This window comes from Pipistrellus kuhlii, unplaced genomic scaffold (assembly GCF_014108245.1).
Source record: "Pipistrellus kuhlii isolate mPipKuh1 unplaced genomic scaffold, mPipKuh1.p scaffold_m20_p_1, whole genome shotgun sequence".
NCBI lineage: Eukaryota > Metazoa > Chordata > Mammalia > Chiroptera > Vespertilionidae > Pipistrellus > Pipistrellus kuhlii.
Window position 1 is genome coordinate 170,554,447 of NW_023425404.1, and position 27,163 is coordinate 170,581,609.

Below are 27,163 nucleotides of genomic sequence, written 5' to 3' on the forward strand. Positions count from 1 at the left end.
CCCGCTCCTCCTCTCCCCCCGCGATTCGTTTACATCATGAATTTGGAATGAACCTAATGAATTTTGGGGAACAGGGACACTGGTTATTAGGATTCTTCCAGTGGTGAACAACAGATAACTCAATTTGAATTGGCTAAAGAAAAAGACGCTAAAGACTACAGCGGCAAGTGGATGTATTCCATTGTTAGCTTCATTTTTCTATGTTGGCTTCATGCTCAGGCAGTGGAAATATGGTAGCTCTAGATTTTATCCACTCAGCTCAGCAAACTCAGGAAGCGGTGTACTTCCTTGCCCAAAACACCCAGGTCTGACTCTCCTTGGCTCAGCGTGGATCATTGGCCTTACTCTGGAGCCAGGTGGGCAGAGTCAGATGCACCTGAACTTTAGGTTCTGAGAATGAGCCAAAATAAGATCCCCAAAGCAGAATCTGGGAGGCAGGCAGGGAAACACAGAGAATGCCACCACAAGTGCTTGGCTGGAACAGTGCTCCTCAGGTTTTATATGCAAATTCTCCTTTGGCAGGTCTGAAGTGGGCACATCTGCTCTTCTAACAGGCTCCTTGGTGAGGCCAATGCTGCTGGTGCATGGACCACCTTTTTTTTTTTTAATTTATATTTTATTGATTTTTCACAGAGAGGAAGAGAAAGGGATAGAGAGTTAGAAACATCGATGAGAGAGAGTCATCGATCAGCTGCCTCTTGCACACACCCTACTGGGGATGTGCCCGCAACCAAGGTACATGCCCTTGACTGGAATCGAACCCGGGACCTTTCAGTCCGCAGGCCAACGCTCTATCCACTGAGCCAAACCGGTCCCAGCTCATGGACCACCTTTTGAGTGGCAGACTACCTGGAGTGACTGCCTCCCTCAAATTCATTTAGGCCAGTGGTCCACAAACTTCGGCTTGCAAGCCATATGTGGCTCTTTGGCCCCTTGAGTGTGGCTCTTCCACAAAATACTATGGCCTGGGCGAGTCTATTTTGAAGAAGTGGCGTTAGAAGAAACTTAAGTTTAAAAAATTTGGCTCTCAAAAGAAATTTCAATCGTTGTACTGTTGATATTTGGCTCTGTGGACTTATGAGTTTGCCAACCACTGATTTAGGCCATTTAGTGCTAGCCTACAGTCCATCCTTCCATTTCCTGCTTTCCCAGTACTAACTGTATACTTTCACACTGGCTAGTTCCTATACATGAAAAATACTTTCCCTCTAAGTTCTCTCATTAGCTTGGCAACATTCTCATGATTTTTAGCTCTTGCAAATAATGTTTCTTTTCTGAGTAAAGCTAAATTTATGATAATTCTTCTTCCACTGATGCCTTTTCCAGTTTACATCTGTGAATACCAACCTGGTAGTGGTGTAAAAGTATATTTAATTATTCAGAAGCCTGACAAGATCTGCTGTGTTCAATTAATTTGTTGTGTATGTAATTCACTGCCTGAGTTTCAATTTGGATGTTGGTCTATGTTGACCACTTCAGTTCTAGGCTTTGTGCTGTTAAAAAAAAAGATCCTTTTAAGTTGCGGATCTGCTGCTCAGAATTAGATGATGTTCAGTTTTCATTATGCCAATGGTGTTTCAGTCCTGTGGACTTTGCAGTCCATTGCCAGCAGAAATACTGAACCCTGTTTTGGTATAAGACGTCCATTTCATTGAAGGCTTTGGATTAATGCATTTATGGTGGAATGCCTGTGAAATCGAGTCCCAGGGCTTGAGTGTTCACCTTGAGGATGCTCCTGAACTGGTTTTGTGACTCTTCTCAAGTCTTTAAGCCTCTCTAGGCCTCAGTTACCCAACTGGCTATTGTTTGGGTGTTCTGCTTTTCTTCTTCTTCCAAGGTGTCAGCCGGGTTAAGGCACCAGCTTCCTTTGTAATATCTGGGTAACATGACCCAGCCTTATTTTACTGATCTGCAAAAGTTGGTAATAGTAGTTTCTATTACCGACACTTATGGTGGTGGTTGAAGATCATGGAAAAACATCATGACTCACAATAAGAAATCGAAGTTAGCAATCACCATAATAGGAATCTGTTTGGAAATACAATGTAGGCAGAGTGGCTTACCACAAGCGGGAATTTACTCCTTAAATCCATTAAAATATATGGAGCCTATATGACCTAACAAAACTTTAGCCAGCAGTTGTCTTTTAATTTCCACCCAGGTCCTTGGACTATTAGAAATCAATGGTTCTCAAATCTTGGTGTGTAACATTAAATAGATCATGGAGAATTGGAAGCGTGACATTTTCCCCTCGGTTAGATAAAAACTATCTTCAATGATATTAACTTCTCAATTGTCATGAAATGGATTGGTTTAAGAATTACCACGTATTTTCCACCTGTGCAACTTTTTTGCCGAAAACATTGAATTGCTGCTACCTGCTATGCAGACTCGTTTCACACGTTTGAACATGGGCTCCTACCCTTCCCGCGAACATCTCTGCTAAGCGGTGCAGATTTGCTCCTTTGAGTCAGAAGCCACGACCTTTGTGGGCAGGAAGTGTGTCTAAGCCAAATACAGCTCCAATCTCAACACCTAGAGAGACGGTGCCCAGAGAGCGGTGTGATCTTCCTTCAGGGCGTTCCTTTGGTTCTCCTTCTTTTTGGACTCACATTGCTCCTTATAAACAATGTCCTGCCCAGAACGGAGACTTGTCCTTCCACCTGCTAACACCACGCCGGCCAGAGCGCGTCGCTCCGGCCTCCGCCCGGACCCGGATTCCGCGCAAGCAAGGGCTTTCGGACCCTCCCACGTCCTGACCCCATTTACTCCTGGGGCCCCGCCGGTGCCATCTGGCTGCCGCCCCAAGGGAAAAAGTAAACGTTGGCCTCAGTCACCCCCACCCCTCCTCGTTCTCTACCGGACACACTATGCAGACCCAGGGTTACCGGGAGCCGAGAGGCAGGAGAGAGAAAGTGAAGGCGGAAAAGGGCCCGTGTCCTTGCCGCCCCCCCCCCCCCCCCCCACCTCGCGGCGTCGGGGCCCGGGACAGGCGCACCCCCGCCCCCGCCCCCGCCCCGCCCCAGCCTCAGCTGCGGACGGGCGGAGGTGGGACCTTCCGCGGGGCGGTGCCCAGCGCTGTCCCCGGGTTCCCCACGGCGCCCCCCCAAGAGCCCCGAGGAGGCCGCCGCCGCCGCCGCCGCATCTGGGTCTGCCCAGGGACCCGCGCGGTGCGGTTGCCGCAGCCCCGCGAGCCTGCCCCCGCGTTGCAGCCCACACACACGGAAGCAGGAAATAAAACGGAAAAGAAAAAGGCCGAGCCCGGAGCCGGGGCGCGGGCGGGCGAGCGCAGGAGGGCCGCGGGGCCGAGCCCGAGCCGGGCGCACGGCGGGGGCACACAGCGCGGGGAGCACGCGGCGCTCGGGCCGCCCTTCCTCCCGCGCCGCCGCCCGCAGCCCAGGCTTCCCCGCTCTGCCAATCCCCGCCCTCCGCTCCGCCAGTCCCCGCCCTCCGCTCCGCCAATCCCCGCCCTCCGCTCTGGCCCCGCCCCCGGGCCCCGCCCCTGCCCCCGCCTCCTCCCTCCCTCCCACCTCCCTCCCGGCCTCCTCTCCAGCCAAACTGAAAGCCGGACCCCAGGCCGCTGCCGCCGCCCGCCGCCCGCCGCCCGGCCTCCCTGCAGGCGCTCCACCATGGACAGTCCTGTTTTCACCTCGTAAAGATGGCGGTGCGGGATCGCTGCAACCTTTAGACTAATGACTGTCCGAAACATCGCCTCCATCTGTAATATGGTGAGTGGCCGCCGCCCCCGCCGCCGCCGCCGCCGCCGCCGCCGGGGGGGTCGCGCCCGAGGCGCGGGCCGCGAAGAAAGGGAAACCCGAGCCGCACGCTCCCCGGCGGCGGCGGGTGTGGGTGTGGGTGGGGGTGGGGGCGAGGGCGGCGGGGCCGCGGCGCCGCTGCAAGTTGCCGGCTCCGGGCTGGGCGGGTCGGCCGCCGCGGCCCCTGGAGCCCCGGGGAGGGGTCCCCAGCCCTCGGCCCCCCTCTCTGCCTGGGGACCCGGGAGCCCGCCCGCCCGCCCGCCGGCCCCTGGCCGCGCCGGTGCCTCCGCCCTCGGGTTGCGGTGGCATTGCCTGGGGGAGGTGTGTGTGTGGGGGGCAGGCCGAACCCGGACGTCCCGGGGGAAGGGTTTGGGGGGACAAGCGGATGGGGGGTGGGGGCGGCGGGTATAATCCTGCCCTTGAGGTAGAAGAAGCCCTCCCGGCAGCCTCCCTGACCGCCCTCCTCTCATTTTGAGTTCACTCCTTAAACTGTTATTTCAAATTCACTTTGCAAAGGCAGTCGGTGTTATCTGGAGGCATTTGTGCTGTAAATGTCATCGAGCTGTAAAAAAAAAAAAAAAAAAAAAAGAGTGCAAAAATGTGTTCAGGGAAGTGAACTTCCACCTGGTTTGGGAAAGCCTCAGTTTCCCCTTCTGTGAAAGGGGCCCAAGGCTCTGTGCAGTAACACGGAAGGCCTGTGGGGGGAGGACGGGCCGGGCGAGGGGAGGTCCTCAGGGTTATCCTGCCGGATGCGCCGCAGACCCAGGGGAGGCTGGTGTGGGCGTGGACCCAGCAAGGGGACATCACTAGGCTCTGATGGGGACAGGTTCCCTGGTGTGGTGGTTGCTGACTTGAACTTGGGTGTCTCCCATTGCTTCCCCTTGCCTTTCAGTTATCTTGCTTTCCTGCAGGAGCAGCTTCTAGCCCTTGGGTCCTCAGGGTGCACCCTGCTGTCCCTCCTCTCCCCCCCCCCCCCCCCCCCCCCCACTAGGGTGCACAGTTTGCTCTCTGGAGTAAGACATTGCCCTTTTGTGCAGGGTGAGAGAGTGTGTGCCTTGCCTTCCTTCTAAGGAAGGGTATCCCCCCCCCCCCCCCAACATACCACCATCAAAGCGTCCCTATCTCCGGCTGGAACCCGTGCTCTTTTTAATGCCAGGTGGGGAACACCTCCCTTGTGATACAGGCTAGTAATACAGGCCCCTACAGTAGGGGATCTGAGGAGGCTTGATGGAGAAGTCTGGAAGGTAAGGTGATCTGACTGCCCTTCCCCCATCGCGCAGCCTTTTACATCTTCTGTCCCACGTTTTGTTGCAAGATTAACACATGGCAGAGGAGCACTGAGGAGCCATGTGGCAGCTCAGGAGTGGCATTGAGACCCACTGGTGCTGGCTTCGGTTTCCAGCACCGTTGGATGCGGTCACCGCCGCTGGTCAGCAGAACAAATGCGGCCCCCCCCCCCCCCCCCCCCCCCCCCCCCCCGCATTTGCCAAGGGCTTGGCGCAGGGCCAGCGGGAGGAGGTGGGTGGCTCCCAGAGCATCTCGGTGTCCTCTCCTCTTCTTCCTCCTCCACGCAGGGACGGCCTCCGGCATTAGTGTCGCTCGGTGCAGCAGGAGGTGATGCCAGTCTGCCCGGTGTCCCTAAGCCGAGCCGAGCTCCGAGGGGACCTGTGAAACCGGAGCAGCTCTCCAGTGCTCTTCTTTCAGGCTCGCTGGGGTGGCCTCAGGCCTGCGGGTGTGTGTGTGTGTGTGTGTGTGTGTGTGTGTGGCAGGTGCAGCCCCAGCCCTGGGCCGTGCTCCTGTCCTGCGTGTGTGTGGTGACACCTCTCTGTACTGAAGCAGCTTGGGAACCCGAGAGCTAGTGTGTCCCAAGAGGAAGCCAGCCTCCAGCTTTTTTTTTTCTTTTTTTTTCCCCCCCCCACCCTCAGGCAGCTGGGGCTTCTTGGCACTGCAGGGCAGAATGTCACTACCTGTTTCCAGTGAAACCCAGCCAGGGAGGCGGGCCGCAGGGAGGGCATGAGAGGAGCAGGCTAGAGCCGTGCCTGGAGAGTTGACAACCTCGTGTGGAATCTTTAAAGCAGGGCCACCTTTGGGGTCATCGCCCCGGGGAGGTGAGGAGCCAGTACTTGGTGCGTTGGGAGTTTTCTGTTCCTCTTTGGACACTGTGTCTCGAGCAAGGGAGGAAGCGTTTGTGCTCTCACGTTAGACTTCCTGGGTTCAAGTCCTGGATCCAACACCGTCCAGCTTTTTGTCCTTGAACAGGTTGCGCTTTGTCTTTCCTTATCTGGAGAAACGGGATGATAGCGGTGCCCATCTCCTAGGACAGTTGCATTAAGTGAGTTACTGGGCCTAGTACTTAGAGGCGAGGTACTCGGTGTATGGGCTCATGTCACCTTCAGTTGTTTCAAGGACAAAGGAGATTAGGCCTCCTTGGACCTGATGGAAGGAGCCACTACTGTAAACAGCTCACGTGTTCATTTATGTAGCAAGCTGAAAGGCAGTGTACTAGGGCTGGGATGGGAATCCTTAACCCCGCCCCTTATAAAAGGCTGCTTGGGTCACCCTGTCCCTCCCAGCCTCACTTCCCACAGAGAAGGCTTGGTGCTGAGGAGACGGCTGCCTCCACCTGATCTAACACACATTTTCATTGGACTCCTCCTTAGACTCGTCTCTCGGCGATGAATTGCTTCCAGGTAGGTTTTCTGGGGGTCTCTTCTCGCTGTTCGGCTTCTCTCTGGGGCTCCTATTGGTCCTTCCTTTTAACCCTGTTTGGTGGGAACTGGTTGGAGTAGTGGTAGAGAGAGCAAGTGAAGATTGCCTTTTAAACACGTTGATGTTTTTCCAGAAAGGGTGTTCATGTCATCCTTCTAGGCAGGACTTGAACGAACCAAGACCTAGTATTGAAAAGTGGATTTATTTTGTCACCAGACAAGAAAGGACCCAGCAGAGCGGAAACAAAACTTGTACCAAATCCTTCATGTGATTGAGAAATAAACACCTTTTTTTTTTTTCTTTTCTTTCCCCTTCTCAAACTTCCTGTGCCAGTTTTAGATACAGGGGCCTTGGGAAATATTCACATCCCTCCACTGTCCCCTTCCCCACTGAAGTCTTACTGTGCACTGGAAATTTAATGCTAGTTCCCATTTGTTTTAATTTTACTTCCATGTGAATTCCTGCCACAGTGATTCTTGATCAACTTGCTCAGGGCTTGTCAGCTTAGCCACACAGCGTGTCTGGGTCACAGATAATAAAGCTTGTTTGGCTGGTGTGTTGTAATTTTAAAAATGCTCTGGCTACTACCAAGTATGAGGAAATCTCCCCTGTTGATAATCCTCTGATTTTTGTCCAGACCAATGGACTTAACTTCCTATGTATTCTTTTGGCCCTACAAATGGAAGGCTTTTTTGTTGGGGGTCCATTTTCTGTTTGAAGAACTTGAGGAATTTCCTAAAGAGGAAGCATGTATTAAGAGACAACAAAAGTGCCCTCTAGAAATTCGCCTTGGACTGATGCAAATTGGCCTAACTCATCTCATCTTAATTTTACTTGTTAATGGTGCTGTGAGATGCACCACAGAGGAAATGTCATGTGGAAAGGAGATAACATTTCTGTTTCCATAAATGGCCATTCGCTGAGGACCTGCTGGGTCCGTGTTGGCACGTACTATGTGCAGGTGCTAAATAAATGAAGGAGGTGAGTTCTTATCTCCAAGGAGCGAAGGGGTTTCTTATCTTGTGGGCATAACATTGATAGAGATGAAAATTTTAGTGTATCCGTGCGAAAAGGTTGAATAGAATCTCAGCGGCACTACAGAGGAAAGACTGATGAACACAATAGGATGTTTCTTTAGTATATTTGCATTTGATCATAGTTGGACTGTTTTTTATGTGAAGATGTGATTATGGTCAATGTAACTGTAATTAGAACTGGGATTTAGACCACTGAGTGCCCCTCCAGCTAAGCCTCAGTCTAATGGTGCCTTTGAACAAATTGCATTTTCTGCAACCTTAGTTTTTCTCAGCTTTTAAAACTGATTTTTGTTGTTGTTGTTGTTGTTGTTGTTGTTGTCAAAAGCTTCTTTAGTGAGTAGTGTCTCTTAGAGTCTTTATAAAAATCTACGTCTCTTAATTGGTTAGTAACTACCTGAGTACTCAACTACCTTGTTTAAACTGTGTTGAATTTGCCAGATGTTGGCGTTTTAGCATCCATGAACATCCCCAGTATATTAGTGAACACCTTTGTGAGTGCCAGATTTGAATTCTTTTAAATTAGTGACATCACCTTGATAAGAAGGAAAAGTACAATTAGTAAAAATTTGAAACAAAGCTAGCGGGTTTTTTATAGAGATCATTTTATTTTGATAAGTCAGTTACTGACCTGAGGCACGTATTTTGAGAATCATTAGAAGAATCATTGTTAAAAAACATTAAAAATCACATAATTTGGGAGAAGAGACAGCTTGGCTCTTCCTCTGTTTCTCATGCTTCCAATTATCAGAGATAATTGGAGACTTATCAGCTGGGTGCTGTTAGTTACAATCTCGTATGAGGGTCTTCTCTGATAGTTGTCAGCTTTTAGAAATTGCTGGGTAAAATGGGTTAATACTTAAAGGAAAATCCTGTTCTGGCCTCTTGGATCTAAAGTAGGCACTTCTGTTGGGTCAGGTCCAAACAATTAATTCTACTTATTTTTTAGTTTTTTTCTTGGAATTCTACGATGCAAACAAAGTTGAATCTCAATATTTAGTTAGAAATCAAGATTATCATTTGCTGGAAATCAACTTTGTGTTCCAGTTCACCCCTACAGTACAACCTATTTTTTATTAATGTGGAATTTTGGTATGTTGGGGTTGTATTAAAAGTACTTTTCCATTTTGATTCTCTTAGCAATTAAGAGAAAAATTTCTTGTTCATATGTTCTCCCCTTCCTTCCCCCCAGCCTGGTCTTATTTAGTTTGACTGAGTCGAGGTTTTAAGATGGTGTTTAGCCCTAGCCAGTACGGCTCAGTGGATAGAGTGTTGGCCTGTGGACTGAAGGGTCCTAGGTTCCATTCTGGTCAAGAGCACATGGCTAGGCTCGATCCCCAGTAGTGCAGGAGGCAGCTGAACCACGATTCTCTTTTCCTCTCCCTTCCTCTCTGAAATCAATAAAAATATATTAAAAAAAAAAAAGATGATGTGTAGTTTTGTGGCACCATCAGAAAGGTATATCTTGGTTTTCTCTCTAGGCTACCCATGGAGCCAGCCCAAGGCAAACTGACTGAAAGAGCAGTAAAAGATGGTGCCTTTTAGTCTAGTTAACCCTTCTGGCCTAAATGTTTTAATGCACTTTTACATAATAAACCTTCAGTTGTGCTGAAACCAAATGTTCACCTAAGGGTTTGAAAGGCCTTGCTGATCTTTTAAGAGAGAAGGCCACAGAAAATGAACCAGTAAAGACTTTCTTGAGGCAAATAAATTCTATATGAGCAACCAACCTCAGCCAACATTTTGGAAGGTTTGTGTTCTGGGATTGCTGCTTAGAATTTTGGGGATGTCTTAAGTCCTCTGCCTGGAATTTCACTATAATTCCGAGGATTATTTGCTATGGATGGAGTGTGTGCAGAGGAAACCCTGTTGGTTCCTAATGCTTCACTTTCCACTTGTAGGTCCAACCTACAAATTCTGATATTGCTATCAGAATCTGCAAATGCTTTAAAGTAGCTCAGGTTTGGGACTATTTTTCTTGGGACTCTTTTTCTGGTGGTAAATTTCAGGCGTACGGAGAAATATGGAGAATAACAGAGTGAGTACCCGTGTATCTACCTCCACGTGAAGAAATAAAAAATATTATGAGTACGAGTGAACCTTTCCCCACCTTATTCCCCTTCCCTTCAGACAGTGACCACAGTTCTGAATTTGGTACTCACCATGTGTTTTTATACTTTTACTGGATCTGTATGTGTTCATAAACCAGATAGTAGTTTCCTCATGTTTTAAACAAGCTGCAATACTGAACAACTTCTCAGTTTGCTTTTGTTTACATTACAATGTTAAGATTTATCCATTAAGGCACATGATTTCATCCAGCCAGTGTAGCTCATTAGTTGAGCATCATCCTATGAACCAGGAGGTTACGGTTCAATTCCTGGTCAGGGCACACGCCTGGGTTGTGGGCTCGATCCCCAGGTTGGGGCGTGTAGGAGGTAGCTGATCAATGATTCTCATCATTGATGTTTCTCTCTCTCCCTTTTCTTCATCTCTGAAATCAATAATAATGTATTTTTAAAAAGGATACACGAATTCTAGGCTGTTTTAACTGCTGTATAATATTACATTTCCTGAACATGCTGCATTATATTTTATTGTTGATCAGCATTTGGGTGTACAGTTTCTTGTGTGTGCCCTTTAGAGCGATGAACAGTTTTGAACTTGTCTCCCCGTGCATGTGTTTAGAGTTTGTCTGTGGTCTCTACCTAAAAGGGAAATCGCTGGGTCACAGGAGCCGGGCATCTTTGCCCCTCACATATTGCCAGCTTGCTCTCTGAAGCAGTTGTGCCAATTTGCATTGCACCCAGCAGCGGTGGGGAGTTCCAGTTGCTCCACAGGCTTACAGACACACCCAACGTGGTCACACTTGAGGTTTTGCCAGTCTCATGGGCGTGAAATGGTATCTTCGTGATTTAAAATTTGCACTTTCCTGTTGACAAGTGAAGCTGAACATCTTTTTATGTGTTTAAGGTGCTGGGGTTGTTTTTAATCCAGAGGCTTTGGAGCAGTTTTCCAGGGTTTGTAAGCCAGGGTTGCAGCGGTGGTTTTGTGAGAAAATAGGGAAAAGGGTAATGAAGGGGAAGATCAGGAAGACAAAATAAAAATCAAGAAAGACAGGAACAGGACAGAATAGGGGAATGATAAGATGAAACGGTGAGTCCTTGTAGCATAAAGACCATCGCCTAGAAGATACCTTGAGCACTGAGAGAAAATTCCAGGTACGTTACGGCCCTGGCCAGGCCTCTCAGTTCCAGTCGCGTGTTTTCACGTGTTGTTTAATTGAAGTTGGCGTTGGTGAAAATCATGTCTAGGGCCTTTTCCAGGGAGAACAACAGGAAGGCTGGGCTGGTGGAGTTTTCCTGTTCACCCAGTTGCTTTTTGAAGTCCTGCTAGAAAGACAATGTGGGGTTATGTCCTTCCTCCAGGACATTCTGTGTCCGTCAGGTGAGGTGGTGCACTGTGCCGGAAACCAGCTTTCATCGGGCTCTGCTTGAGGAACTTGTGGAATTACTGTCTCAGGTATTTAGAAAACTGTCCCTGCACTTTATTTTGATTTTTAGAGTATGACAAATGTCATCTTATTGAACACAGACATGTATGGTTTTAAAAATACGACTGACAGTAGCTTTAAAAATATATTACACTTAAGTGGTTTTTTGGTGTACCAAGGAATTGTGCCCACATGCATTCTCTCCTTAAAAATTCAGACTCTGGCCAAGCTGGTTTGGCTCAGTGGATAGAATGTCGGCCTGCAGACTGAGGGGTCCCAGGTTTGATTCCAGTCAAGGGCACATGTCTGGGTTGTGGACTTGATCCCCAGTTAGAGGCGTGTAGGAGGCATCCGGTCAGTGATTCTGTCTCATCATTGATGTTCCCATCTGTCTCTCTCCCTTACTCTCTGAAATCAATAAAAATATATTAAAAAAATAAATTCAGACTCTAGATAGGCCCATGGTAAAGCCCTGGAATCTGCATTCTAAAATAAGTATTCCCTTCTCTCCACTCCCTCCTCATTCTCTTACAGGTGAGCTGACAGCCACATTTTGAGAAATAATTGCTTACCTTGGCCTCCGAAAAACATATTGCTTATAGGAATTATCTGCTATGTTAAAGTTTTTTAAAATTTATGTAAAAATTTTAAGGTAGTCAACTTTCAGAGCTATAGATCATTGCCATTCTGTAGTTGTATTTCTTGATATTATGTAGCCTGGTTTTTACTACTTTCCGCTCTTAGGACAGGGATTCCCAATCCTGGCTATGTGTCACATCACATGAGAAACTTATAAAAAACTGTAAAGTCTTAACACCTAGAAGAGTATGGGAAAAAAGAATATTTTAATATATTTATATTCAAACTAGAGGCCCGGTGCATGAAAATTCATGCACTGGAGGGAGGGTCCCTCAGCCCTGCCTGCCCCCTCTCACAGTCTGGGAGCCCCCAGGGGTGGGAGGAGACCTGGCGATCAGGGGGAGGTGATGCCCCCATCACACCTCTGCTGCTGCCACTGCCGGCAGTGCAAGCCTCGACCAGCCCTGGTTACCTGTGCCTCGGGCTGGCCCTGGGCAGCTTGCCTATGCCTCAGGTTGGCCCTGGGTGGCTGGGCATCTGCCATCCAAGGCTTGCCTGAACCTTGGGATTGCCCTAGGTGACGGGCAGCCGATAATCTGAGGCTTGCCTGTGCCACACCATACGCCTGCCACACCATACGCCTGCCACACCATATGCCTGCCACACCATACGCCTGCCATACTATATGCCTGCCACACCATACGCCTGCCACACCATACGCCTGCCACGCCATACGCCTGCCACGCCATACGCCTGCCACGCCATACGCCTGCCACACCCCCAGCTGGGCTGAAGAGACTGGGCGCCATTATCTTGTGGGTATGGGTGCTACCATCTTTGTGATGGTGTGACAGCCAATTTGTATATTCCCTCTTTATTATTTAGTCATACTTGGTTGAGATTTTTTTTTAGACATAAAATCTTTAAGGATATCTCTAACCACCCCTATCTCTTTCCTCTCCCTTCCTCCAGAACTAACCATTTTCCTGAAGTTGGTATGTTTACTGTGTATATCTTTATAGTTCATATTTACGAGCCCATACGCAGTATATGAGTGTTTGTGTGTAAATATATGCAATCTTTTGCAGCTTTTTCACTCAACAATTATATTTGAAATTATGTTGACACATATATCGATAGTTCTAGTATATTCATTCTCACTGCTCACAGCCGTATTCTTTGACTGACTCATCACCTTATTTAGGGACAGTTGGGCAGTTTCCATAATATTCTCTCTGAAAACAGTGCCACAGTGAATGCTCCTGTTTCTGCCTTCCTTACCCATGTGCCTTCATTCCTCCAGGACACAGTCCTGGGAGTGGAAGTGCTGTGCCTAGGTGTGCCCGTTGGCGTTTCTCTTAGGCATTGCTAGGCTGCTCCCCAGAGTGGTCGCACCACTCAGCTTTTTGATATGAAGCTCCTAGGTCCCCACTCTTGGAGTTTCTGAGTGTACGTGGGTGTAGGTCTGTCTGGGTGGATTTTTCAGGCACTTGCTCCCCCCCCCCCTTTTTTTTTATAAATTGCCGCAGTTTATTCTGATGAGTAGACAAGGTTGAGAAACCTGTGTTAGACTGGCAGCTAACTCCACAGGCAGGATGGATCGATTGGTTTCCAGCATTCAGAGAGCCTGGCACACTCAGTAAATAATTCTTGGGTAATGACCGGGGAGGGGTAGCTCATAGAGTGGGAGAATCGCCAAAATTTCAGGAAAGCAGGGCCCAGGAGCCACTTGGGAACTTGTTAAAACGCAGATTCGGATTCAGTGGGTCTGCAGTGAGATTGGCATTTCTAACCACCTCTCGGGTGGCCACACGCACAGCAGCACAGCCCTCGGCTTGCCTCGGGAATAAGAGGAAAACAGTGCCCTCTTCCCTGCGGCTCTCGAGAGGAGGAGTTTGGGGTTTGGGGGTCTCAGGGCTTGGTGAATCTCGGGTGTGTTTCCTCATCTCTTTACCACAGAGAGGCAGAGGATGAAATACCTTCCTCACTCACAGCTGTTTATGGAGAATCCAAGGAGGTCCTGCCGGGTAGCATTCTGTGAGCCGTGATGCCCGGAGCATGTTGCTTTTCACAGTTATTCTCATTCTGCCTGTGAGTTAATGTTCCAAAGCTCAGAACTGTTGGTGTCGTAGGATCCAGTGGAATCCTGCTTTTATTTTGACCTGCTGTCCACATTCAGTGGGTATTTGGGGAGGAGTGGGATGGGGGAAGGGCGTTGGGCAGGAGCAGAGGCAAAAAGCACCAGATGGATTGGTCTGACTGGTGCTGGTGAAATGGGGGGTCCCTTCTCCCTGTTTCTGTGGTATGGGGGGTGGGAGGACCAGGTTAGAGAGAGGCCCACAGCTGTCTCCTGGTCAGCACTGCACCGGAGCAGGTCATGGTAGGATAGGAGGGAGACGCTGGATTTATTCTCCAAGCGAGGCCCTTTCTAAGTGAGGGAGTGGGTGCTCAGAATAACGCTTCAGTACTGATTGCTATTGTTTACCCGCTCAGAGACCTGGTTTCTCATCCATGGCCTGTAGGTGATGGGAGAACTACCTCCCGAGGGGTTGCAAGACTTAAATGGAGTCATTTATGTCTAGTGCTCAGCCCAGTGCCCGGCCATTTTATTACTGTTTTATCCAGAGCTCCTCTCTTCCCACCAGCAAAGGAGTCAGAATGATGTCACTGGAAAAGCCCTGAACTGGGGACCCAGTTCCATCCTGACCCTGGTACTTAGTGGCGTTTGGGACCCTGGGCAGGTGACTGAGGCCTCTCTGGGTCTGTAGGATGTTAAGAACCGTTCTGCTGGTGAGCAGTGCTGAGAAGGAGATGGGGTGCAGGGGCACCTTGTAATCTAGCTTCCAATCAAAGACCAGACCCGAGGGAAAGTGCTGGGAGTGGACAACAGGGGGAAGAAGCTCTGATTTCCTCCTGAGAGGTCTCTGAAGATACAGTGCAGGTGGAAGGCGGGGAGCCGGTGGAAGGAGGTACAGGTGGAGGGCGGTGCAGGTGGAGGGCGGGGTGCCAGTGGAGGCGGGGTGACTTGGAGGGCTGGTGCAGGTGGAGGGCGGGGAGCTGGTGGAAGGCGGGGAGCTGGTGGAAGGAGGTGCTGGTGGAGGGCGGGGTGCTGGTGGTGTGTGGCAAAGCCTTAATATTCATCACTCAGGGTTCATTGTTTTTCCTTTTCCTGATAATGAGGGCACATCATTTAGTAAAAGATTTTTAGTCATCTAATAAGCGAATAACATACCCTTTTTAAAATTTGGTAAACACAGGTATTTCTATTGAGAAATACACACAGTAGCTAAGCTCAGTTTCTATCTTTTATTTTTTTTCAATTACAGTTTATATTCAATACTAGTAGCCCTGAGCATGAATCCACCAGTAACTCCCTGCGGCCCTCCTGTAGCTCTCCTCCCACTGCCCCCCCCTCCTGTAACACCCCCCCCCCCCCAACTTGCTGCCCTGCCTCCTCCTGTAGCTCTCCGCTGCCCGCTGGTAGCTCTCCCCACCCTCCTGCTGCTCTGTGATCCAGTTGGTCACTGTGTAACGCCATTTGCATATTACATCTTTATTATATGGGATTGTTTTGTATCAGTTTCAGGTGTGCAGCATAGTGGTTAGACAATTGTATACTTTACAGAGTGGTCCCCTGATACTTTCAGTATCTACCTGGCACCACACATAGTTATTACGTATTACTGACTATATTTCTTATGCTGTATGTTACCATCCATGTGACTGTTGTAACTATAATTTGTACTTCTTAATCCCTCACCTTTTCACCCAGTCCCCCAACCCCCCTCCCTTTTGGCAACTATCAATCTTTATGAGTCTGTTTCAATTTAGTTTGTTCAATCATATTGTTTTTTTAGATTACACGTATAAGTGAACTCATATGATATTTGTCTTTCTCTAACTGACTTATTTTACTTAGCATAATGCCCTCTAGGTCTATTCATGCTGTTGCAAATCAGTTTTATTTTTGTGAATAAAAATTTAAAGTTTTTGAAAATGTCATATGAGTTCACATGGTAGAATTTAAGATTGTGTAAAAGGATATATGTTGAAAATATGCCCACCATCCAGTTCTTGTCTCTGGCATCAGTCAATATTTGCAGTGTCTTCTGTTTCCACTCAATGGCATTGTATGCATGTACCAGCATATTTGTTTATATTTCTCCCCCCACCCTTTTTTTTGAGAGAAACATTGATCTGAGAGAGACGCATTGATTGGTTGTCTCCCGCATGCTCCCTGATCAGGGCTGCGGATTGAACCTGCAACTCAGGTATGTGCCCCCGACTGGGAATTGAACCCAAGACCCTTTAATGAGCAGGCTGACACGCTAACCACTTAGCACACTGGCCAGTTTTTGAAAACACAATACTTATAGCATATACTGATCCGTCCATATCTATCCCTTGCTTTTTGAATCTTAGAGGTGGATCTGTACTAGCATGTGAAGAGCCTTCTCATTCTTTTTTTATTGCTGCAGAGTATTCAGTTGCTTCACTGTATTGAATTCACTTAACCAGCCCCTCAGTAATGGGTGCCACAGTAGTTTTCCAGTCCTTGGTATTTACAAACAGGGCTGCAGGGAACAACCTGGTCCATCCATCATTTCACGGAAGTGGGGGATGCCTGTCAGCTGACTCCCTAGACATGGGTTTCCATTTGTAACCGGTGGGTTTTGCCCGTTGCCCTCTCTCTGTTGCATGTGTGACTGTTGCCCACAGCCTCGCCAAGCAGCGAGCTCTGCAGGACCCTTTTCCTCTCTGCCAGGCAGGGGGAAATGGTGTCTCAGTGTATTTTTAGTTTGCGTTTCTCTTCCTAGGCGTGAGTTTGAGCAGCTTATTCACACGTGTGAGAAACAAGCTCAATTTCATTTAACTGCTTTGCTGTTGGCAATTATTTTCAAAGTCTGTAGGGAAGGACCCGCTTTATTTTTATTTTCAATCTGTTGTAGACTGATATTTCTGTAAACTACAATAAAAAAGCATTATGAGCGAAGTGGAATAAAAACCCCAACGATACATAAAACACAAGCCCCAATTTTTTATTACTAATCTCACCAGATACAAAATTACTCATTCATTATACATGTTTTCAGTTTCCGAACCTGGTAACACAGAGTGAGACTGCTCTGCAGAACCTGCTCCATCCCTTTTCCCTGGATTCCTCCCCACTTGGGGATGGGAGCAGAGAGCCCAGAATTTATGTTTTGTGTTTCGCAGTCAGTACATGACAGGATGTTTCTGTTGCGTTAAAGTAGAAGATCTCTGATGGTGCAGAAGGCTGGGTTCCCAGGGGGAGGGATGTCCCATAAACACGTCGGGCAGTTCTCCCATGCCATGAGACGGCGGGGACACTGGTGTCCTGGTTTTTCACGATGAAGACCTTGAACTTGAACTAGAGAGAAAGGGTTGAGGGAGGAATGCTCGAAATCCCCCATTAGTCAACTTTGCAGAGTTGGCCTCTGACTTGGGCTTTGCCAGGATCCCATGCCACCCATGCTGCTTTTCTGGGAAATGGTGGGGAGGGTAATGTAGGTGCTTACGAGACCTGTCATCAAGGCGGCCTCATCTGTGGCTTCGCAGAACATTGGGTTGGGAATGAGGTTTTTGCTTGTAGCTCACCGAGGTCAGTGACCGGGCGTCACTGTTTCCTCCTCCTCCACCTTCTGCTGGATGACAGAGACAGGCCCAGTGCTGATTGTCCTGCTTTTGAGCTGAAATTTGATCTTGGCATGAGAACTCGGTTACGCTGCCTCTAGACACGTGGAGAGTTGTTTTACAAGCCAGAGCCCAGCTGCTCTGTACTGTCCCTTCCTTATGACTTGGGATCACTGTGTGTCCCAGGGTCATCTGTCTTCATTAACAGATGTTTTTGCATCTGGGTTATGATCATTTAATGAAGTCATGTCGAGGTTTTGTGCAGAGTTATTTCTCCCCACCCACTCTCTAGATGGCATGGAGATGACATGCTTCCACAGCGCAGAATGAGAATGCTTGTTAGCTGCCTTCTTGTGGATATCTGGCTCCCGTGGAAGCCGGAAAAGGAAGGGGAGGCAATGAGCACAGTGGAAGCAGGAAATGGGTTGTGGCGTCATGGTATTAAGGTTGCGGGCTCACAACTGACCTCTGCTTCATACTAACACTTGACCTTGGTGATTACTTCACCTGTTAACCTTCCTCTCACCTGTGAGATGGGGGTAGTGAGTCCCTGTTGGTGATTTATCGGGAGGGAGAGTGGGCCTGGCGACGGGTCTGCTGTCTAAGCAGGACGGGCATTCACAGCCACTCCGAGGTGGTGCGCCTGGCGGTTGGCTAGCGTGTGCCTGCCGGCAGCCCAGGAGGACATGCTGAGAAACAGCTGGCTCTCTGCCCAGTCGTACATCTGCAGCTGAGGAATTACTAAAATATGAATGAGAAGATCATCGTGCCTGGCTGTGGTCAGGAGCTCAGGCTCTGGAACGGAGTGGCCTAGCACTGAGACCTGGCCCGGCCTTTACGGGCTGAGTGAGCCTTGGCAGGCTCCCTCTGGTTGATGAGTAGAACGGGAATAACAAGTGTAATTGACTTTGGGTTGGTGGACGGGATTAAATGAATGCATAGATGTGGAGATCTCTTGAACCAGTAGCACATACTACTTACTCTTCCCATTTCCCAGGTTTCTTAATCACCAAACTTATTAAATGCCTTTTCCATGCCACGTGGTCTGCTAGGTCCTGGCAAGTCAGCCAGAGGGAATCCCTGCCCTCATGTTGCTCTAGTGTAGGGTTGGCTAGCATTAGGCTTTGTGAGCCATAAATTCGCACTTCTGCTGTTGTGAAAGTGGCTACAGTAACTGAATGAATGATAGTGGCCATGTTCCAATAAATCTTTATTTACAGAAACAGTCGGTGGGCCAGATTTGTCCCATGGACTCATCTGCCAACCCATGGTCCAGTGGGAAGACAGATGTTGAATAATCACAAATAAGTATGGGGTACAAATTATGGTAAGTGCCATGAAACTCATAGGATTCTGTGAGAGGGAAGGGTCAGGGAAGATAGCTTTGAAGAAGTGACATTGAAGCCAAATGATGAGGCAGAGCAGGAGGAGGAGAGGAGAGGGGGAGCCCTGTGAAGGGCCAGAGAACTAGCCACACTAGGTCTGAGCCAAGAGACTCAGAATGGCAACCTGCATTTCTGTCTTTTAAAGATACAATAGGTATTTTACAGCTTTCTTTGGATAAAAACATAATAGTGCTCTGGCCAGGTGACTTGGTTGGTGTGTTGTCTTGTATATCAAAAGGTTGTGGGTTCGATCCCGGGTCAGGGTGTATACAGAAACAACGATCGATGTTTCTCTCTCTCTCCCTTCCTCTTTCTGAAATCAGTAAAAACACATCCTCAGATGAGGATAAAAAAAATCCCCAAAACACAACAAACCAAACAAACAAATGAAAACATAGTAATTTTCCCCCTGATATATAATTCATGCCAGTCCTCTACCATCCTCCCCCCCCCCCCCCAATACTCCCGGCACTGAGATGAGCTGTGTTAATATATTAACATATTTTGTTCAGCATACCAACGATAGGCTCCTTTTCTCTCTGCTTATTGTGTTTGTTACCACGATCTATATTACATGACAGAAGTTAGAGCAGCAAGATTGCATGTTCATTATTCCATTATCCTATATAATAATAATATGCAAATCGACCAAACTGTGGAATGACCTGCTGAATGACCAGTCACTATGATGAGCAATGACCACCAGGGGGCAGACATTCAATGCAGGAGTGGCCCCCAGCCCACAGGTCCCAGGCCAGCCAAGGCAGTGCAAGATGCTCTGCTGATCACCCCGCAGAGGGAGGTGACCAACGGCAGTGGGCGGCCGGTGAGCAGGCGGTGCCAGGCTGGCCAAGTTGAGTGTGAGCAGGGGACCCCGATCACCCCACCATTTGCCCCACAGATCGACCCTGATCTCCGGCCAGGCCGAGGGACTCTACCCATGCACAATTTCGTGCACTGGGTCTCTAGTTAGGTATAAAATTATTTACTTTTTAGAGCTCATTTCTTCTTGATACAGTTTTCTCTTTCTCTTTCTGTTTTTTTTATTTATTTACTTATTTATTTTTTTAAACTTTATATTATTTTCTTTTTCTATTTGGCTCACAAGACAAAGATCTGCAGTTCTTGAAACCATTTTGAAAGAAATATTTGTTTTCCCCTTGATATGTTGTGTTTCTCCTGACTTTCAACCTCAGTTTTATGATTTATTTCACCAGGTTGTAGTATTCTGCGGGGATTTTACAGAAGAGGACATGTGTTCCTCATTCTAGAATGTTTTGAGGCATGCCTCAGTGGCGTGGGTCACCTGTAAAGTTGTGAGCCCTTTGAGTACGTCAATTCTTCGGACTTGCAGTTCTGTGGCTCCGGTCTTGCCTCCCTGGCAGTCAGTGTCGGGTAGTGGTTGGGAGCACACACGTTGGAGGCACACTGTGTGAATGTAAACCCACTCCTGCTACCTGAGAGCTGTGTGAGCTTGGATAGTTACTTGCCCTCCTTGTGTCTCAGTTTTCTTATCTTTATTTTATTTTTTAAATATATATTTTTTTGATTTCAGAAAGGAAGAGAAAAGGTGAGAGAGAGGGAAACATTTAGTGATGAGAGAGAATCACTGATCGGCTGCCTCCTGCATGCTCCCCACCAGGGATCAAGCTCACAACCTGGGCATGTGCCCTTGACCGGAATTGAACCTGAGACGCTTCAGTCTGCAGGCCAATGCTCTACCCACTGAGCCAAACCAGCTAGGGCAGTTTTCTTATTTTTAAAGTGAGGAGAAGAATGGCTCCCACCTCATAGGATGATTCGGAGGATGCACATGAATGAAACACACATAAAGTCTTAGAGCAGTGGCTGTACACAGTAATGCTATTTATGGATTATCTATTATGATTATTGCTAATTACATCTGGGAAATCAGTGTCCATAATTCCTTCATAACCATCCTGAATTCAGGCCAGTAGCTTCTGACTCATCCTGAGTTTGTGGCCTGCATTAGTTCATCTTTGCTTTACTTTCTCTGTAAAGCTGCAGGAATGAACTTTTTCTTTTTTTTTTTTTATAGAGAGGAAGGGAGAGGGAGAGAGAGCCAGAAACGTCGATGAGAGAGAAACATCGACCAGCCGCCTCCTGCACATCCCCCACCGGGGATGTGCCCGCAACCAACGTACATGCCCCTGACTGGAATCGAACCCGGGACCCCTCAGTCTGCAGACCAACGCTCTACCACTGAGCCAAACTGGTTTCGGCAGGAATGAACTTTTGTTACCAGAAGTCTGAGAATACTATTCCTTTTGAAAACTAGTCTTAAAAAAAAAAAAAAAAAAAAATATATATATATATATATATATATATATATATATATATATATATATATATATATTAATTGATTTCAGAGAGGAAGGGAGAAAGAGAAACATCAATGATGCAAAAGAATCATTGATGGGCCCCCTCCTGCATACATCATATTTGAGGACTGAGCCCGCAACCAGGACATATGCCTTGACCAGGAATTGAGGAGTGACCTCCTGGTTCATAGGTCCATGTTCAACCACAGAGTTTTCTTTCATCTGTGAAATGATCTTCAGGGACCCCGCCTGGTCTCTGGGTTTGGTTTGGGCTCCCCATATGACAGACAACACTGTCATCATATGGGGAGCCCAGTTTTTGTAGACCTTGCAGTGTCATATCCTCCCTCTGGGGAAGGGTCTGTCTCACTTTTTCACCCCTAAGGAAGACATTCTAACGTCTTTTTCTCATAAATGGCTTTTAAAATTGCTTTATCCTGGCCAGGTGGCTCAGTTGGTTGGAGTGCAGTCCCATACTCAAAAAGGTTGCGGGTTTGATAACCTAGGTTTCAGGGCACGTGCAGGAGGCAGCTAATCAATGTTTCTCACATGGATGTTTCTCTGTCTCTTTCTCTCCTCCTTTCTAAAATCAACAAAAACTTATCCTTGGGTGAGGATAAAAACATTGCTTTGCAAAGAAATGCCTTTCTATACCCATCTCATGCATTTATGATTCATCCTTCCTGAGTTGTTGTTTGTTTGTGTTTTTGTAGCACCCCCAGGCAGCCGCAGAATTGCTTTCAGAAGTGCTTTGAAGAGCCAGCATTGCCGTCTTCTTGTTGGAACTTGTCCCAGCCCAGATTCTATTTTTAATAAAGTGTGGTGCATTGTTTTTCAAAGGTTAACAGATTTTTTTATTGATGGAAATAAGAATTCTGTTACTTAGACTCGAACACCCTGTGATTTACTGCCATAGATGGTCTTTTGTTCAGCATCTGGTCATGTAACAGTTATTTTCAATGTCTCTCATTTGCCTTTTGTGTCATGGTGCTGGGTGCTAGCAGTGGAAGGTCAGCTCTTGGATTTATAATGCATCTTACAATTTACATCATCCCTGTTTTTCTTGATTCTCTCTGCCACCCCGAGCAGGTAGGCAGGCTGGATATCAGCAACCAGGCCTCAGTTAAGAAACGAAGGACAAGAGAGAAAGTGACGGAAATCAAAGGCAAATTCATACTGGGGAGAAAAAGGAAAAGGCCAGGTCAGCTCTGAGGTGTTTGCGGTGGGCCTTAGATAGCTGGTCTGTAGGATATTACTTTGCTAACTTTTTATTAAAATTTTCATGACAAAAATAAAGTATCCTCATAGTAAAAATGCAAACAGTTGAGAAAAGAAAAAGGCCTGTGCCCCGCCAGTATGGCTCAGTGGTTGAGTGTTGACCTATAAATCAAGAGGTCACAGTTCGATTTTCAATCAGGGTACGTGCCTGGGTTGTGGGCTTGATTTGGGCAGGAGGGCAGCTGATTAATGGTTCTCTCTCATCATTGATGTTTCTATCTTTCTCTCCCTTCCTCTCTGAAATCAATAAAAACTTATTTAAAAAATAATTATATAAATAACAATTGGAATAAATACTATAAGGAAGACATGCAAGATGCTACCAGTAGGTAATAGGGTGTGTGTGTGTGTGTGTGTATGTGTGTGTGTGTGTGTGTGTGTGTGTGTGGAGGGTGCATTAGTTTCCTATTGCTGCTGTAAAAAATTACCACAAACTTTGTAGCTTAAAATAAAACAGATTGGTTTTCTTAGCTCTGGAGGTCAGAAGGGTTGCACACCTTCCCCAGGCTCCAGGAGAGAATGTGTTTTCTTGTCTTCCGGTTCTAGGGGCTGCCTGCATTCCTTGGCTCATGGTCCCTTCCTCCATCTTCAGGGCCAGCAGTGTAATATCTTCATCTCTCTCTCTGAACTCTGCCTCAGATGTCACATCTCCTCACTGACTGATGCTCTTGCCTACCTCTTACAAGGACCTTTGTCCTACCTCTCACAATGCCACACACATGACCCAGGGTAATCTCCCCATCTCTAGATCCTTATGTTAATCATACCTGCAAAGACCCCTTTGCCATGCAAGGTAACATAATCACAGGTTCCAGGGATTAGGGTGTGGATATTTTTGAGGGGCCATGATTCTGTCTGTTACAGGTTAGGCGACCCAAATCTAGGATTGATCAGGGAAGAACTCCAGAGGATGATAGGCTGAGGAAGCAGGGAAGAGCCGCAGGTGATGGGTGGCAGGGAACTGGAGATATTTGAGGGACAGCACGAAGACCATTGTGACAGGCCCAGTGTAGGAGCCAGTGACGGCCAGTGGTTAAAATCACTGGAGGGTTTAAAGGCAGATTTGTATTTAAAAGCCTTTTTGCTGCTGTGTTGACAGCGAGGTTAGAGGTGAGTAAAGTGGATGTTGGAGGCCACTTAGGAAGCTGTTGTAATTCAGAGGAGAGATGCTGGAAGCCTGGTCTCGCTGGTGGCGGGAGAACAAAAGGAAGCCAGCGGACTTGGGAGACTTAAGGGGAGTGAATCAATGACAGTGTGATGGATGGGTGCAGAGTGCAGAGGGGGATGTCAGGCACGACCCCAAGGTCTCTAGCCAGGAGGAGGGTGGCATTGTCATTTACTAAGTGGGGAAACACCAGGAAAAGATTGGAATTAGGGGGAAGGAAAAATGCAAGCTTTCGTTTTGGATAGATTGATTTTGACTGCTTGTGAGATAAGCAAGTGGAAATGTCAGTATTCATCCAGTCTGAATGAGTTTAGAAGTGAGGTTTCTGGAATGGAGGTATAGAGTTGGAAATGGTTGGCAGTTGGCCGCTGAGTGAAGCTATGGAGATGGTTAATGCCTGGACCCCACTGGGAGGCTTGGGGAGAGGGAGGAGCGCCTTGGACAAGCTTGGAGAAAGCCAACAGCTAAAGGCACCCCCTGGAGTGACACTGTGTGGAGTTCATCAGGCATGGAGTCAGGATAGAGTCCAGAAGGGGCTGTTTTGAAGGGAGATGTGGAGGTGAGGAAGTAGAGACAAGTCCTAAAGTATAGTATGGACAACTTCAAATATATACGCGTTTCCCCGAAAATAAGACATCCTCCGAAAATAAGACCTACTTACAGGTTTCCTTCTGAGTGAAATATAAGGCAACCCTTGAAAATAAGCGCCCCCCCCACCCCCCCACCCCCCCCCCCCCCCCCCCCGCCAGGCACTGTCTCAGAATGCTATTGCTAAACATGAGAGATTTGGTCCGCTGATTCTGAAAGAAATGGAGTCACAAGAAATTCACCAGGAAATTCAGGAATTGGATTGTTATGATGATATTCCAGAAGATGATGACATAATTGTCACTGAATAAATGAGTAAATTCTTGATACTGTAGGATTCAGTTTGTCTGGTTTGTGTTGACAACTACCGTACTAAGGTACTGTATACAGGTAATAAATTTCCTTTATTTTCATTTAACAATAAATGTGTACTGTATTCTTCATGGAAAAATAAGACATCCCCTGAAAATAAGATTTAGCGCATCTTTGGGAGCAAAAATTAATATAAGACACTGTCTTATTTTCAGGAAAACAGGGTAGTATTAGTTTCCTATTGCTGCTGTAACAAATACCATTAGCTTCATCCCATAAACTACAAATTTATTATCCCACAGTTCTGGAGGTCAGAAATCTGAGTGGGTCTCCCTGAGCAAAATGAAGGAGGTGCATGGCCGTGTGCTTCCCGGGACTGCCTGCGTGTGCTTCCCGGGACTGCCTGCATGTGCTTCCCGGGACTGCCTGCGTGTGCTTCCTGGGACTGCCTGCGTGTGCTTCCCGGGACTGCCTGCGTGTGCTTCCCGGGACTGCCTGCGTGCCGTAGCCCCCTTCCTCCAGCTTCAGAATTAGCAAAGGCGGTTAGCCCTTCACACACTGCACCACTCCTATCTATTCTGTTACTGTCCCCCAACTTTTAAGGATGCTTGGGAGGACATAGATAACCCAGGACTTCTCCCCTATTTCAACGTCAGTTGATTAGCAAATGGAGCCCATCAATAACCTAAATTTCCCTTTGCCTTGGAGGGTCATATCTGCACAAGTTCTGGGGATTAGGACATGGACCTCTTTGGAAGACCATTATTCTGCCTGTTTACATCTATGTAAAAGTATAAACAGAACAGTATATTGAGTCCCAGCTGCTTATCACTCAGCTTCAACGACACAGTTTTACCTCCATCCCTGACCTCCCACTTCGCCATTGGATCATTTGAAGCAAACCTTAGAAACCATCTGATTCAGTTGTCAGTGTTTGAGAACAGATAGCTATGGAGAGGTGAGAGAAAGGGTGGGACTTGGGGGAGATGTGTGGAAGAGAAGGTATGGATTTTTAATAGGAGAGACACTTAAGCATGTTCAGTTCTGATAGGAAGGATTTAGTAGTAGAGGAGAGATTGGTCTCAGACAGAAGGGAGATCTCTGTCATTAACGGGAGGCACACAGGTTTGAAGGTTTGGGAGTGCAGAATTAAAGGAGCTCTCTGCTGGTTTAAAAAAGCTTCTTTTCTGTTTAGTGGGAGGCCAGTGAGAAGGGCAGAGGGGATGTTGACATTCTCAGGGGCTTGAAGGAAGTTGGAAACTGTCATTGTGGAGTAGAGACTGTGTGCACTGGAGACCGTTGCTGGGAGGTGGGGTGTGTACAGGGCCACTTGAATTTGGTGAATCCTGGAGAATCCAGTGAGCTGGGTGTGTGACTTTGTACATTGTCTGAATGTATATTAGACAAGGTGGATAATTTGGTTCTTACTGTGGTGTTTTTTTTTTTTGCCAGGTGGTGTGGCCACAGCACAGGGTAAAGCTGTTTATAAGACAGTTGAAATCATGATCATGGTCCCTCAGCTGAGTGAGAAAGTAGAGGAGTAAGTGGTTCTGGTGCGACGTGTGTACTAGTAGCTGGGAGGGGAGGGCTTTAGGAAGTCAGCTGGTGGAGCCGAGCTGGTGGGTTTTAGGGGTCCCCGGATCTGGGCAATCTGTGGGAGTGGGAGCTGAACGGGAGTGGAATGGAAGAGAGCAGGAAAGAGGACATCCAGTTGGTGAGAGAGCAGGGTTTGGGGAGACTCCTCCACATGGGTATGGGGACCTCCCAGGATGCTGGCAGGAGATGGGGTGCAAAGGTAAGCCTTCTGTGAATGGGGGTGAACCAAGAAGAGGAGAAAGGAAGGAGTTTGCACAGTGCTGGAAAGCACAGGCAGCAGGAGGGCAGATGTTTTGACCTGATGTTTTTCTTAAACATTGCCCTGGTCACTGTCCTTAGTGTGCGCCATCACCCTCCCTCCTCCTCGTCCCCCTCTGATGGGAGAGTATTAACACACTGCGGGCGGATCAGGAGATTTTTGTGTTTTCATATTACACAGTGTTTTACATAAATGTTAAAGGCACGCCTTAAAATTAAATAGCCATTGCATTTTGAAGTTATTTATTATATGTTCTTAGAAGCTAATATCTTTTTGAAGTATGGTACTTTGTTTTTTGTACTCATTCAGTAGAAACTTATCTGGCCACTGGGTAAAGCTAGCAATAAAACTACTGGTGTGCAATGTGTTAAGATAGTTAGAAAAAAGCAGACTCAATCCAATAATCCCCAAAGAGCAAAAATCAAGGGTTAACTCGAATAATATATGGCTAGCTCCTAAAGAAAGATTTAATGAGATCTGTCTCCATGTGCTATACTTGTATATCTGACATTCCTTCTGGGCTCTAAGCCACGTCTACTCATGTTGCTTCAAAGCAGCTGTGGGTGTATTTAAAATACATTGATTTATGATTGAGATGTAGCTTTATTAAAAATTTTAGTGATTTTTGTCTATTCTATAAAATCTTGCTGTAATATAAGTATCTATACTAATAAAAGGGTAATATGCTAATTAGACCTGGTTGACTGGACATCTTCCGGACGTCGAACCTTCTGGAAGTTCCCAGCCACAAAGCCACGGTGGTGGGGGCCGAGGCAGAGGCTGTTAGGGGTAATCAGGCTGGTAAGGGAGCAAGAACTTAGGAGCGATCAGGCTGGTAGGGGAGCAAGCAGTTAAGGGAGATAAGGCTGGCAAGGGAGGGCAGTTGGGGGTGATCAGGCTAGCAGGGGAACGGTTAGGGGGCAATCATGCAGGCAGGCCAGCGGTTAGGAGCCAGAGGTCCCGAATTTGGAGAAGGATGTCCCAGATTGGAGAGGGTGCAGGCTGGGCTGAGG

General features: G+C 47.5%; 1 protein-coding gene across 6 annotated transcripts in view; it reads left to right on the top strand.

Moving 5' to 3' along the window:
* Positions 1–3,516: 3,516 nt before the first annotated feature.
* Positions 3,517–27,163, top strand: part of USP46 (ubiquitin specific peptidase 46) — a 66,352-nt gene continuing 42,705 nt past the window's right edge. Inside the window, exons 1-2 of one of the 6 annotated variants that reach the window (XM_045572681.1) lie at positions 3,517–3,728; positions 6,416–6,445. In XM_045572681.1, coding sequence (XP_045428637.1) covers positions 3,693–3,728; positions 6,416–6,445 — 66 coding nt within the window. In that variant the 5' untranslated portion in view covers positions 3,517–3,692. Of the gene's footprint in view, positions 3,729–6,176; positions 6,210–6,415; positions 6,446–27,163 lie in introns of those variants that run through there. The other 5 variants (XM_045572698.1, XM_036416554.2, XM_045572685.1 and 2 more) reach the window with 5 other exon arrangements.